The sequence below is a fragment of the Candidozyma duobushaemuli genome (genome assembly GCF_002926085.2).
Source record: "Candidozyma duobushaemuli strain B09383 chromosome Unknown B_B09383, whole genome shotgun sequence".
NCBI lineage: Eukaryota > Fungi > Ascomycota > Pichiomycetes > Serinales > Metschnikowiaceae > Candidozyma > Candidozyma duobushaemuli.
The window spans coordinates 1,634,009-1,645,811 of record NW_020289895.1 but is presented as its reverse complement, the minus strand read 5'-3'; the positions used below and the strand labels follow the sequence as shown (position 1 = coordinate 1,645,811).

The 11,803-nt window shown below is 48.4% G+C and overlaps 7 protein-coding genes across 7 annotated transcripts; 2 read left to right on the top strand and 5 right to left on the bottom strand. All coding sequences in view use genetic code 12, as the record gives it.

The window, feature by feature from the left end:
- Positions 1 to 375: 375 nt before the first annotated feature.
- On the bottom strand, positions 376 to 2,106 carry SEP7 (septin; the record flags this gene model as incomplete). The annotated part of the gene is made up of 1 exon (XM_025480701.1): positions 376 to 2,106. One exon carries the CDS (start codon positions 2,104 to 2,106, stop codon positions 376 to 378), a length of 1,731 nt encoding a protein of 576 aa, XP_025335001.1.
- Positions 2,107 to 3,232: 1,126 nt separating this feature from the next.
- On the top strand, positions 3,233 to 3,958 carry CXQ87_002183 (NADHX epimerase; the record flags this gene model as incomplete). Its single annotated transcript, XM_025480700.1, has 1 exon — positions 3,233 to 3,958. The coding sequence occupies one exon, from the start codon at positions 3,233 to 3,235 to the stop codon at positions 3,956 to 3,958; it is 726 nt and encodes a 241-aa protein (XP_025335000.1).
- Positions 3,959 to 4,286: 328 nt separating this feature from the next.
- On the bottom strand, positions 4,287 to 5,774 carry CXQ87_002182 (uncharacterized protein; the record flags this gene model as incomplete). The annotated part of the gene is made up of 1 exon (XM_025480699.1): positions 4,287 to 5,774. The coding sequence occupies one exon, from the start codon at positions 5,772 to 5,774 to the stop codon at positions 4,287 to 4,289; it is 1,488 nt and encodes a 495-aa protein (XP_025334999.1).
- Positions 5,775 to 7,259: 1,485 nt separating this feature from the next.
- CXQ87_002181 (uncharacterized protein) lies at positions 7,260 to 7,953 on the top strand (the record flags this gene model as incomplete). The annotated part of the gene is made up of 2 exons (XM_025480698.1): positions 7,260 to 7,909; positions 7,932 to 7,953. 2 exons carry the CDS (start codon positions 7,260 to 7,262, stop codon positions 7,951 to 7,953), a joined length of 672 nt encoding a protein of 223 aa, XP_025334998.1.
- A 95-nt stretch (positions 7,954 to 8,048) lies between these two features.
- Positions 8,049 to 9,023, bottom strand: ABP140 (Abp140p; the record flags this gene model as incomplete). Its single annotated transcript, XM_025480697.1, has 1 exon — positions 8,049 to 9,023. One exon carries the CDS (start codon positions 9,021 to 9,023, stop codon positions 8,049 to 8,051), a length of 975 nt encoding a protein of 324 aa, XP_025334997.1.
- A 558-nt stretch (positions 9,024 to 9,581) lies between these two features.
- On the bottom strand, positions 9,582 to 10,112 carry CXQ87_002179 (TRAPP subunit; the record flags this gene model as incomplete). Its single annotated transcript, XM_025480696.1, has 1 exon — positions 9,582 to 10,112. One exon carries the CDS (start codon positions 10,110 to 10,112, stop codon positions 9,582 to 9,584), a length of 531 nt encoding a protein of 176 aa, XP_025334996.1.
- A 531-nt stretch (positions 10,113 to 10,643) lies between these two features.
- On the bottom strand, positions 10,644 to 11,540 carry CXQ87_002178 (uncharacterized protein; the record flags this gene model as incomplete). Its single annotated transcript, XM_025480695.1, has 1 exon — positions 10,644 to 11,540. One exon carries the CDS (start codon positions 11,538 to 11,540, stop codon positions 10,644 to 10,646), a length of 897 nt encoding a protein of 298 aa, XP_025334995.1.
- Between the last annotated feature and the right edge of the window lie 263 nt (positions 11,541 to 11,803).

Here is an 11,803-nt window from a genome sequence, read left to right as displayed (position 1 = left end):
CAACAGAGGTAGAGAAAAAAGTAAATAGTAACACAGTCGGGTTCAATGATCGTACCTTATTTTGATTGTCCACATGTCATGCTTGGGGTATGAGGAGTTATTGAGTGTTGATTTCATGGCCTCGCGGCAGCAAAGCTGGATCAGAAGCTTACGGGAGGAAGATGGCTGGGAATCGACATTGGCTGGAGATTCAAAGCGGGTCATTCCTAAAGTTTAGGTTTGCCTGGATCAGGCAAATCAACAAGTGATAGTTCAATCACGCCTCACTTGCTTGCTTTTGTGCTTATTGCTGCACACCGTTTTGACGCGCTTCTCTTCAGCCCCATGTTTTCGCACGAGCCACGCCAGTATTTATCCCACGTACTGAAACAGTCCTCACTGTTGGCTAACTACCAGATGCAAATCCGTGAGCGTTTCGTCCTTTCTGATGGCAAAGCTCTGCAGGGTTTCTTCATTTTCCGTATCGGCACCCTCGGTATTTACCGATGTCGTTTCCGATGCAGATTGTTTCTTCTTGTAAGCCTCCAATTTTTGCAAAAGCAACTTCTCTTTGGCCTTCAAGGCGGCAGCTCTCTGCTCTAGCGTCTGAGCTCTGTTTGCCAATTCTCTCGCACTGGCTTGCTCCATCTCTTCAAGCTTCTGCTGCCTCTCCAAGATTCTCTCATGTCTGATGACGTAAGGCACCGTCTCTGAGATTTGTCTCAATTGGCTTCGCTGAGGCCCGATCGACATTCTCTTGAAGGAGTTGTTTGAGCGGTCAGTGTGGCTATACTGGCTCTCCCTCTCGCCGCCGGTCACGGACGAAACCGAAGATGTGAATGACGCGTTTCCTCTCACTCTGGGCGATTCAGCCAGGGCTTCCTCGTTTATGAGCATCGAGCGAGGCTTCTTTGACAGGCTCAGCAAAAGTGAAGTGTTGTCGTCGGAATCGTCGTCCTTGTCCTGGTCAAGCTTGAAGGCGGATTCATCGGTCAACTTGGCCAAGTTCGACAAGGAAGGAACGGCGTTGGTGACACCCTGAGGAGCATCCGTGGAGTCGTGGAAAGTATCGTCCTCGTCTTCGTCAATGCCCTTGCCGGTAACACCGGTCAATCTCTCGGTTCTGTAGGTCTCGTACAAGAAATCGTGGGTCAAGTCCTTCAAGTCCTGCAAGTGGGAGCCCAAGAGAACCGACTTCAACACGGGGAAGTCAGAGTATTTAGGGTTGTTCACGTCGACAAGACCCCATGGGTATTGTCTTGCCTTGATGACCTTGGTCTCGCCCGTGTTTGTGTCTTTGATTTCAAAGTCCTGCTCAGAGGCTATTATGGCGAATGGCTGCAAGCGGGTCAAGTACTTGCACTCCTGGATCAAGTCGTAGTCCTCGTCCTCGTCGTACTCGCTGACAAAGTTGTCAAACTGGAAAACGGGCACGTTGAAGCGCTCAATGTCGATCTTGATCTGCTGCTTGAAGTGCTGGATCTCCTCCAAGGTGAAGGAGTCGGCTCTGCCAATGACGGGGATGATGTTCACGTACTTGGACAAGCGCTTCATGGTGGCAATGTCCAAATCACGCAAGCCGTGGCCCGTAGGCACAATGAAGTAAAGGAGACAGTGCACACGGGTGTCGACGAAACGGGGGTTTCTCTTGATTCTGGTTTCCTCGGCCAACACCAAGTCAAACTGCTGCTTCAAGAAGTTCTCAATCTCGACAAAACACATTTCGTTGTTCAAGTTCTCGCCGAAGCCAGGCGTGTCGACGATATTTAGCTGCATGCGGATGCCGTCGTCGTCGACAATCTCCACCTTGGTTTCTGTGAGGGCGATACCTGGTTCTTCTTGGGCCGCCGACGCGTCAAACTCGTTGGTAGCCAAGATAGAGGCATTTGGCAAATTGACGTTTTGAGCAGACGTGTAGGCCAACGTCTTTGTGTCGCCAGAACCGTCCACTCCCTCGTATTTATGGTTCATCACCTTTCTGTTCAACAAGCAGTTGACAAAAGTGGACTTTCCCGTGCCGGACTCGCCCGCCACCATAAACAGAAACTTGACCGCCTTTTTGGCGTCTTTTCTGTAGTTGATCATCGGCGATGACAGCGTCATCGAGGCCAGGTCGCTGTAGTCCATGATAGTGGGTTGGTGTTGTTTTTTGAAATATGTGTTTTCGGCGCGAGTCTGTGTGGAGGAGGAGGTTGTGGTCCACAGTTGGATTCACGGAATTGGGGAGGGTGTTTCTTGAATGAAAGAGATTGATTTTTGAAGCGATGAAAAGAATTTATGTTTTGAAAGATTTTTCCTTTTTTTTGTTTGGGTTAGGGGTGAAGGTTTGTGATCCATGGCAGGAGGTTCGCAGTCATGTGTCAAACAGGAGCTGTTGGTGAAGGATCTGACTGATCTGCCGAGGAGAACATAGTACTTTTTTATTCAATTAGAGATGAATCAAATAATGATTTGCGTCTGCCGGGTGGTTGCAATAGAATGGTATTTTGTGTTGGTGGATCCGCGGCTCAGCCTCATAGCTGTCAGAGTTTCTAAATATGGAACACCCGGTTAGCTTGACCAAGTTGAAATACACACAATCAAAAACCAGGACAAAAACAACTTTATAGTTTCATATAGCTTGTTCTCGACAAACGTGAAACATCGTGGGTTTCAAAAGGCCTTGACTTACGCACTGTGCGTTCTTCCATGCAGCTGCCAGTAATTACGCTAAATACGAGTAGGATGAGTAGCAGATACGTTGAAGGAAGAAGAAAAAAGAGCAAAGGATCAAGTGACTAACTGACTTGAATATCACAGGTGTTCTATTCGCTACTTATTCAAATCTGGAATCGTTGGGTACTGTCTTCGTACGCTAATAAGCAAGGATAACAGGGAGCCCAGTCTCAAATTCAAAAAATGCAAATTCAAGGAGGCACAAGACCGGCGCTTGAAATCACACGCATATGGGAAACCAGCCAATCACAGCAAAGACCCCAATTTGTCCTACTTCACCTGCAACGGTCCTGCCTCTCATATAACCCCAGTTTGCAGCCATTTCGCAGCCACCATCTACACCCATATTCCTCCATACTCAGCACGAATCGTTTCCCCCTAAAACAACCCAAATACACTCTCATTCCATAAACTCCCCAATCTCACTCAAATTTCAAAAACTAGTCCGTCCCTTTCGTGGCCTGATAGCAAGAGTGTGCACACAACACCGGGGGCCTATATAACCCCAGCATCCATCCCACTCACCATTCAACCACCCATGTTCAAGACATTATCCGCTAAAGCGGCTGCCCAGCTCGACCAGGAGCTCATGTCAACCGGTGCCTACTCAATTGACCAACTCATGGAGCTAGCAGGCCTAGCTGTGGCCAAAGCAATCTACAAACAGTATCCTCCCAAACCGGCCACATCGGGATCCAAGGTTTTGGTGCTTGTTGGGCCTGGGAATAACGGAGGCGATGGACTCGTGTGTGCAAGACACCTTAAGTTATGGCGTCATTACGAGCCTGTGGTGTACTACCCAAAGAGACCCCAAAAGGAGCTATACCAGAGACTCACTACTCAATTGCGCCATTTGGGTGTTCAGGAGGTTGAAAGTATCGAGGAGGTGAAGAAGCTCACGGCTGAGCCGTCATTGAAGGTGATTGTGGATTCACTTTTTGGCTTTTCGTTTAAGCCGCCAGTCAGAGAACCGTTCAATGAGCTCATTGACCATTTGGCTGCAAAACACGAGGAGATAGCCCCAATTGTGGCCGTGGACATTCCTTCAGGATGGGATGTTGATGAAGGTCCTCAGGATGTTGATATTGGTGCTTCTGTGCTTGTCAGCTTGACAGCTCCCAAGCCTTGTGCTCAGCGTTTTGCTGCTCCAGGAAAAGTGCACTATTTGGGAGGAAGGTTCATTACTGATGATGTTGCCGAAAGGTATGGGATTTCTGATTTGATCAAGTTGTACCCTGATGATGAGTTGATTGTGAAGTTGTAGTGGTGCAACGGAAAGAGATGTCTGTTAATGAGATATAGTTAATGAATGATTACGCAATGATAGACCAAGAGAACTACGAAAAGATGATATATCTAAGCTGTCTGAGAGGGATTCATAGAAGTCTCTGACAAATAGCATTTGGATTGTGATCGATAAAGAGGGTTCAGACTATCGGATATCACTATGTGATGGCATTGTCGTATTTAACAATCATCAGCTTCGACCCTAGCTGGTCTTCCTCCAGGCTTTGCCGGTACTATCCGTCTACATCTCTACAAATTCCCCATTGATTTCATCTATCAGTATATGCGTCATAAGGTGTCGTGAACTAGAGACCACCCCGGATGCGAACGTTGGTTCTAAACGGAATGGGCTGAGTTTCGGCCAGTCTGTTTGGGGAAACTGGCTGTGATTTGGGTGGGGCCGGTAAAGAAATAGCCGACATTTCAGCCACGGGAATAGGCTGGGAGTGTCTTTTGGAAGCAGGGTAGAATGGCTGCAAAACAGGGTTTGGCTGCGAAACAGCCCTCGGCTTGACGTTTTTCTTCTTCGGCTTGAGCTTGTACTCGTTGGGTATCATGAATCTGGACTTGTCGTATTCGGCGCCCAGATCGAGGCAAAACGCCACTTTTTTGTTGGACTTTGGGCTTTTGGTGGGTACTGGTGGGAGTTCTTTGGATTTGGGTGTCGAAGGGTTTAACTGGGGAGTGGAAGAATTGAAGGGGAGGAATGGCAGACTCTGACCTACAAAAGCAGATTTTTCCGGAGTCTGGGGAATTTCAGGCGTTGCTGGGGAGTCAGTCAGGTTTTGAGTGGTGGACTGTTCTGGGGTGACGAGGCTCTGTTCTGGACCGTCCTGGTGATCCATAACCTGCCACAAGGAGCCTTCACTGGCAATGCTGTCCATATTAGTCATTACAGAAACAACCTCTGGCTCGTCCATAAACGAGCCCAGCTCCAAGGTCTTGCATGTACTGATTGTAGAAACAGACCTTCTGGCCACATGCCCAAGAAAGCCTCCATTGACTTCGTCCAAAAACAGAAGTTCTGGCTTTCTCTGACGAGGAGTATAATCAGGTTCCAGGCTGGACTCGCCAGAGTTGGATCCCGAGGAGAAAAGCTCACTTCCACTGCCACTCAGCACTGAGTCTGCTGCATCTCGTGGCAAAGGCGGAAGTTCTGTTTTTCTTCTTGGATCTAGGCTGAGTGTCTGGGAGGAGTGACGCGGCTGGCTGTAGAAACTGGGCTCCAGAGCGGTGTGGTTTTCAGAAAACGCTCTTCTCTGGTTTGGGTGCAAAATATCGTAATCCTGCGATGGCGGTTCCTGGAAAGCGGATCCAAGCATCGAGCCGTGGCCGCTGTGATCTGGAGCACCTAGGCCGTTATTGACGTCAAAAGGAGCAGCTCCACCGAACATCTGGGACAGTCTATCGGAGCACTGGCTGGAGAAAGAGCGATCTTCGGTTATAGATTTGTTTGATGATCGAGGGCTGCCTTCATGTGAAGAAGTAGGCGTGGAAAACACTCGAAATTTCCCTGTAGCTCTATTGTAGACCGGCAAGACCGGGATATCCTCTAGTTCTAGCAGACCAGGAACATAGGAAGCCACAGCCGATGAAAGATCCACATTGTAGCGCAGCGACCGTTTCAAGTCCTTTTGAAGGAGATTCTCCTTCTTCGAATTGTCACTCCTAGGACTTTCAGAAACCGCCCTCGGCGTGTCCCTCCTATAGAAACTATCACTGAGGCGGCGTCTATCTGACTGTTTGGCTGCAAACGAGCGCTGTTTGGGTACCACAAGCAGAGAAGGGACCATTTGGAAAAAAAGGTAGGTGGATCAAGCAAGAAAGCACTGCGGCAGATGCGATAAGATAAATAGTTGCAGGGTCCGTCGGAGGCTGGTTTGACAAGAATAGGAAGAGTGCATCTGCGCCGGCGATGAAGAAGGCAGAAAACCGGCTACAATGAAGGGCCCGCCAAGCCCACAAAAAAGACAAAAGTCAAAACAACGATACGGTGGGGCAACAACTCACAAAAGCAATTATTAAGAGGCCAATTTAGTAGTGGTTGTAAGTGGCCTGGGTTTTGAACATCGTGGTTGAGTGAAAAATGCCCGGGTGGCTGGTTGCACCGCATCGGGAAACCTCCACCACGATCGTCTGAAAAGTGTTTCTGGAACGTTGCCGCCAGGAAGGTTTCCGAATTGGGCCCATCCGCCGCATCCATGTAGCCCAGCTGTTGGCCTGGTGGACCCATATCTGGGCTTTTTCTCGTTTGCAGCCAAGCATAGGCGCCAAGCATCCAGAGTTTAATTCTGGAAGTGGCGATGAGGATGGAGGGGTTTCGATTTGGAGGCGACTTGGAGGCGATCTGAAGGCTTTGTGATTTACTGATTGGGGCTTGGGAACATTCGTTGACATGGCTTAGACTGACGGCTTGGACGGATCGTTGCATGTATGTTTCGGAACCTCAGCCATGATCTGGGTGGTTTAGGTGTATGATTCCGAGAGGCAGTGGCCATGGAGAGGAAATTGACGGAAGGAGGTTTCTTTCTTTTGGATAATATCCAGGGGTCCCGAAAGACTATTAGTCTTTGGGAAGATGTCTTAAGGCTGTTCTACGTTGACGTCATCCAGGTTTGACGGTTCTCTAGGGCGCTTGTAGCTCTCAAAATGGAATTAGGGTGTTCACTAACAAAACTATGTGATTCAAGGTTCGTAGTCATTTTCCTTGCTTGGTGCAAGTTCCATGCTGGTTGGGTGTAGACGCTGGCTGTGGATTCGAGAAGGTATCGGGACGCACAGAAGGCGGAATCGGGCGGAAAATCATTCCACTCTCCATTCCCATTCGATGAGGAAAATAACCAGTTTTGACAGCAGATGTGTATTTTAAGCTTTTAGGATTCTTTGTCGTTTTTAAGTAGTGTGGGTTGCGACATTTTGCAGCCAGTATACCACCACCCACCAGATGTCCAAACACCACCAACAACTAAATAACCCAATTCCACTTTTTTAGATAATTGCACATCAATTTACAACGGAAAGTTTGTTCCCCGGCCAATCCCTGCGTTTAGCGACGTATTTCAGGGGCTTGACGATCCACCTTCCTTATCTAGCACACAACCAGCCATCCCGAAGAACCATTGCACCAGCACAAAAAAAACATATCCAGAAGCACGCCAGAAGCTTTTCCAGAAAGCTTATCTCCGGGAAAAGCAATCCCGAATCCACTTCCATAATCCACCTCCTAAATGGCATATTGACAAAGCGTCTATCGGTGGCTCCTGCACACCTTCCAACTCATGTCCCTACATCAGTCTGTCTGGGATGGTCAGATCAACGTCAAGATCGTCTATGAGGATACAGAATTCCTTCTATACATTCACCGAAATGCATACTTCCCATTGCACTACACAGATATAGCAAATTACTTTGATTCGGTGGTTTCAGCAGACCTCACTAAATCGCCTATATGGCTAGAACATGAAGACGTGCCATTGAAGTGGAACCTACCGGCGGGTGTTTTGTACGATTTATTGTATCTTCCTGCTGCGGAGAAGCGGAACGAATGGGTGCTTCAATTACGGTTCGACAGCCCGGAGCTGCCGTACCCTAGCACCGACATCATACCCTTCTCCGTATCCGAGGACTCTATAGATTACTCCTCAATGCTATCCCAGGTGGTGGTGAACCAGCTCAAACAGTCCACGTTCGTGATGAACGGCAACGCCAAGGCCATGATGACGTTGAGCGAGGACGATTCCAGGTTCTTGTGGAAGGCCATAGCGCTGCATGATTATAACGGTTTCCACAGTATCGCCAAAAAGCTTCATCCTCGAGGCCAGCTGATCCAGCGAGTGCCGGTGAAGGTTTACGTTGCAGGAACGCCAGTTATGATCCAGGCGCCAATTGCTCCTCTGGAAAACAGCAAGGCCACTACCTTGGACGACTTGTTGCAAAAATGGGCTCCTCAGCTTTTCACCAAAAGCCTGCTAAATGCTATTCCTGTGATCCACGGCGTCGACGCCCTGGTCCTCGCTGACGAGCTGCTTCTAAAAATATGGTCCACATTTCGTCATCTCGACAACTTCTTATACATTGTTGTCACCTTCAGTTAGCGGCTTACGGAACACGGACTGGAGCCATATTCTGTACATCTTGAGCTGCCTCTTTCTGTTGACAAGCAAACGTCTGTCGGTTGCGATCTTCTCTTCAACAAAGGGACCTTCCGTGCAGAAAATCTGCCTGAGCTCTTCCTCGGTGAAAAAGTACACTCTGGTACCGTCACCACGAATATAGAAGTTATCATCGAGCAAACGGCCCTTCTTGAAACGCACCTGAGCCAAATCGTAGCGTCCGTAGTCTCTGAAAAGAATCTCTCCGCCTGGCTTCAACACCTTCATGAGGTTGTTGACTGCATGTTTCCATTGGTCGGGATGCAATGCTGAGAAGACAAACACCATGATAATGATGTCGCAAGAGTTCGGCTCTAGATGCTCTGGGAGGGTGCCCTCTGGGTTGGCCAAGTCCCAGACCGACGAAAATGCAACACCTTTCTCGTTGTTAGGCGCGTAGTTCTCGTTACTCTTGACCAAATCAACGGCCACTTTCAGGTAATCACAGCCAACGATCTTGAGATTAGGGTTCGAATTCTGGTTCAAAATTGGGTAGAATGTGTTACCGGCACCACAGCCGACCTCCAATATTGTGACAGGCTTCTTGTAATCAGGTCCTGTGACCTCATACAATGATGGAAACTCAATCTGGAGCCACTTTCTGTCTTTGAAGAAGTTCTCCTTGTTGTTGCGGTAAAAAATGTCCCAGTACTTGGCAGGGTTGGAGTTGTAGAGATTTTTGTCGAAATCCTTCACTGGCAGCTCGTACTGCTTGGATATAAGCTCTTCAGCCTGCTTCACCTGCTCGTCACCCCATTCAACATGGTCCCAGGCATTGTGGTCAAACACAGAGTTTTCGTCAGTTAAAAAGCGCTGACCAAAAGTGAAAGGAGAGTCCTTTCCTATTCTGGTATCCAACAGCGGCTTTTGTTCTTTGGGAGACAGAGACATGCTTGTGGAGGTGTAGTGAATTTTTTGATGAGGTTGTGCATAGGGAACTGGACCAGCGTCTGGGGCAGATAGTCTTTGATAGTAGAAGGGACAATATAGTGAGTTATCCAATATTCTGAATAATCCTACTGATTGTCAATTTCAACGTAGCTCGAGAATTAAGGAGACTGGATCGAGGAAGCCGTGGTCGAGAAGGGGCTGTTTGGTTGCAAACGGAGAAGAACAAACTCCTCGCGTCTTGGGAACAGATTGGGCTTACCTGGAGGGGAAATGGACGAATCTGAAAGTGAAGCTGATTCTTTCGATACGACGATATTGTAGATCAACTACATCAGCCAACACAGGTAACACATGTGTGGCATAGGTGAGACCGCTGGACTGAGCAAGACGAACTCTATCATGGATCCAAGACAATATTTCCCTTTTGCAGGGTTGCACCATAGGGACGGCAACGACCACTTGACATTAAGTTAACGCCACAAAGCGAATATCGGGCTTAACACCCCGTGACTGCAGATCATGAAACTTTCGTCAATGTCCCACCTTCAAGACCTCACACTACCTGGCTCCCGCAAGAGTTTGCACCTTCTGCTCAAACATCACGCTTTTGATCGGCATGTCCAAGGAGTAGAACGGATCCTTCATCACGTAGTCGCAGTAGTATAGGTAGCACTGTTTGTAGATATTACTGGCAACCTCGGTTTGACGTTGCAGCGGAGAAGGCGTGCCTGCCTGAGCGGTGACAGCTCTTACTGGCGACGTCACTATAATGAACTTAACTCCCGTCAATGTTTGGAAAACGTACAAACTGAAGATATCAGTGTCGATGTTACTGAGCCCCAGCTTGTTGACATTTGGCGAATGGGCTTTCCCAGATACAAGAATATTGCTGTTGACGGAATGGGCGTCGTCATGTGACGAGCGGGACCCATCTGGCTTGAGTCTTGTGGCTATGGCGTGTGCACCATGAAGGGTTCCTGCTAAAACGAGATAATCGTTGGCTGAAAGTTTGGAAAGTTTGTTACTGAGGTCCCTTTGGTAAATAAGACCTCCTGCTTTGTTGAGAATGAGCAAGCTGTAGACCTCCATGGGGTTTGGTGAATATGGATCGAGGTTGATTTGGAGTAGGTGTAGCTGTTGATGTTCGCGTTATGTGGAGGAATGGGTGCAAAATGGCATTGAAGAGTTGGGGGTCTTGGCTCTGATATTGTGGAGATTTATAGAGCTAGTTGTTTAATTTGACTTTATTGTCGTAGTTGAAACTTTGTTGATTGGCTTAAGATCGGTATAGCCAAATGGGGGTGGATTGTTAGTGCACACTACAACTAAACTGGGCGATAGTATAGACGATAGGTTACGGAAAGGGTTCATTTTTCAACAGGTATATCTTGATATGGAAGTGAAATTTTATTAGTTGAGCTTTCATACTAAGGAGGGCCCAAAGCATTGATACCCTTCGAGTGCACTGGCGATTAAACTCTTCATAACTGGCTATCAATGAACCCAGCATGATACCATAACAGAGCCAATGGGGTCAATTGCATTGTGTAATAATCACATACTATGGCACGCCCACTACACTACAGATTCTCTCACCGGGTAACAATACTTACCAACCCATTATTTAGATACCGAGGCCGAACGGCCGTCCTCACGCAGCTGTACACGTTGAAGGTCCTTCACGAGAGTGCCAAAATCTGGTGCATTGAACATGTGGGGCTCGGCCAAGTACTCAACGTAGTACTTTGTCAAAACGTCCAACAAGCCCTGTGCTGCAGGGGTGCCACGAACGGCAGCATACAATGCAGAGAACTCCTGCCTTTTAAAAGTCGAAAAAAAATTGCCAACGTGGCTGTCGGTGCTGGCATGTATGGCCTGTGCTGTGTCCAAGAGCTTGTCGTACGGAGCCTCGCTGCTCTTGGCAGCATCCAACATCGACGACAAGTGCTTCTCAAGCGCCTCAGAAGTGGTGTTATCGCTGAGGGCATAATCTTTTTTTAAAGGAAGTACCGTCTCTTTGAAGGAACTCTCCCTCCTGGAGCGTCTTCTGGGTGCACCTTGCTTTCGTTCCTTGACGTACTCGTACACATTTATCAGGTCGTCACGAGGGTCCGACAAGGTGCTTCCGGCGGCCAAGTCGCCCAACTTATCTGTGCTGACAAGCATGTCCCAGAAATCCTGAAAGAAGGTGGCGAGGAAGTACTCCTCCTCGATGGGCAGGTAGAAGCGCCCAGGTCTGCCTTCAAAGTGCAATTCGGCGTCGTCCAGCGGGGCCATTTCAAAAACCGGTTTGAGTCCCGGAACAAGCTCGAAAAGCTGCTCAAAGGCACCCGCCCACGCCTCAACCGAGCTCATGGCGGTGTTGAGGTCTGGAAGCTGCAGAAACACCACTAGCACGTCGACCAAAATGTCCTGGATTTCGGAATTGATGGCCTCTGATTGGGCCGTCCATGCCCGTTCGTCCAGCTCGACGGATTTCACGGAAAGTGTCTCGAAGGCTTCTGTTACTCCTGACATTGCTGGCTTCAAAGAAGTGAAAGGAAAGTAGGGATGTGTGGAAATGTGGGGTAATCAATTGAATGGCACAAGGAACCAGATGCTGATTTGGAATATTTTGCACAATTTCCAGATATATTAGGGAACGGTGGGCTTAAGCTGGAGAAAGAAGCAAGAGTACTAAATCGTAAGATAGAAGGAGTTGAGGATCACGCCTTGTTCCTTCCTTTGTTCCTCTCCACTCTAATGCGCGCCAGGCATCCAGCCGCGTGCCGATGGAGGAA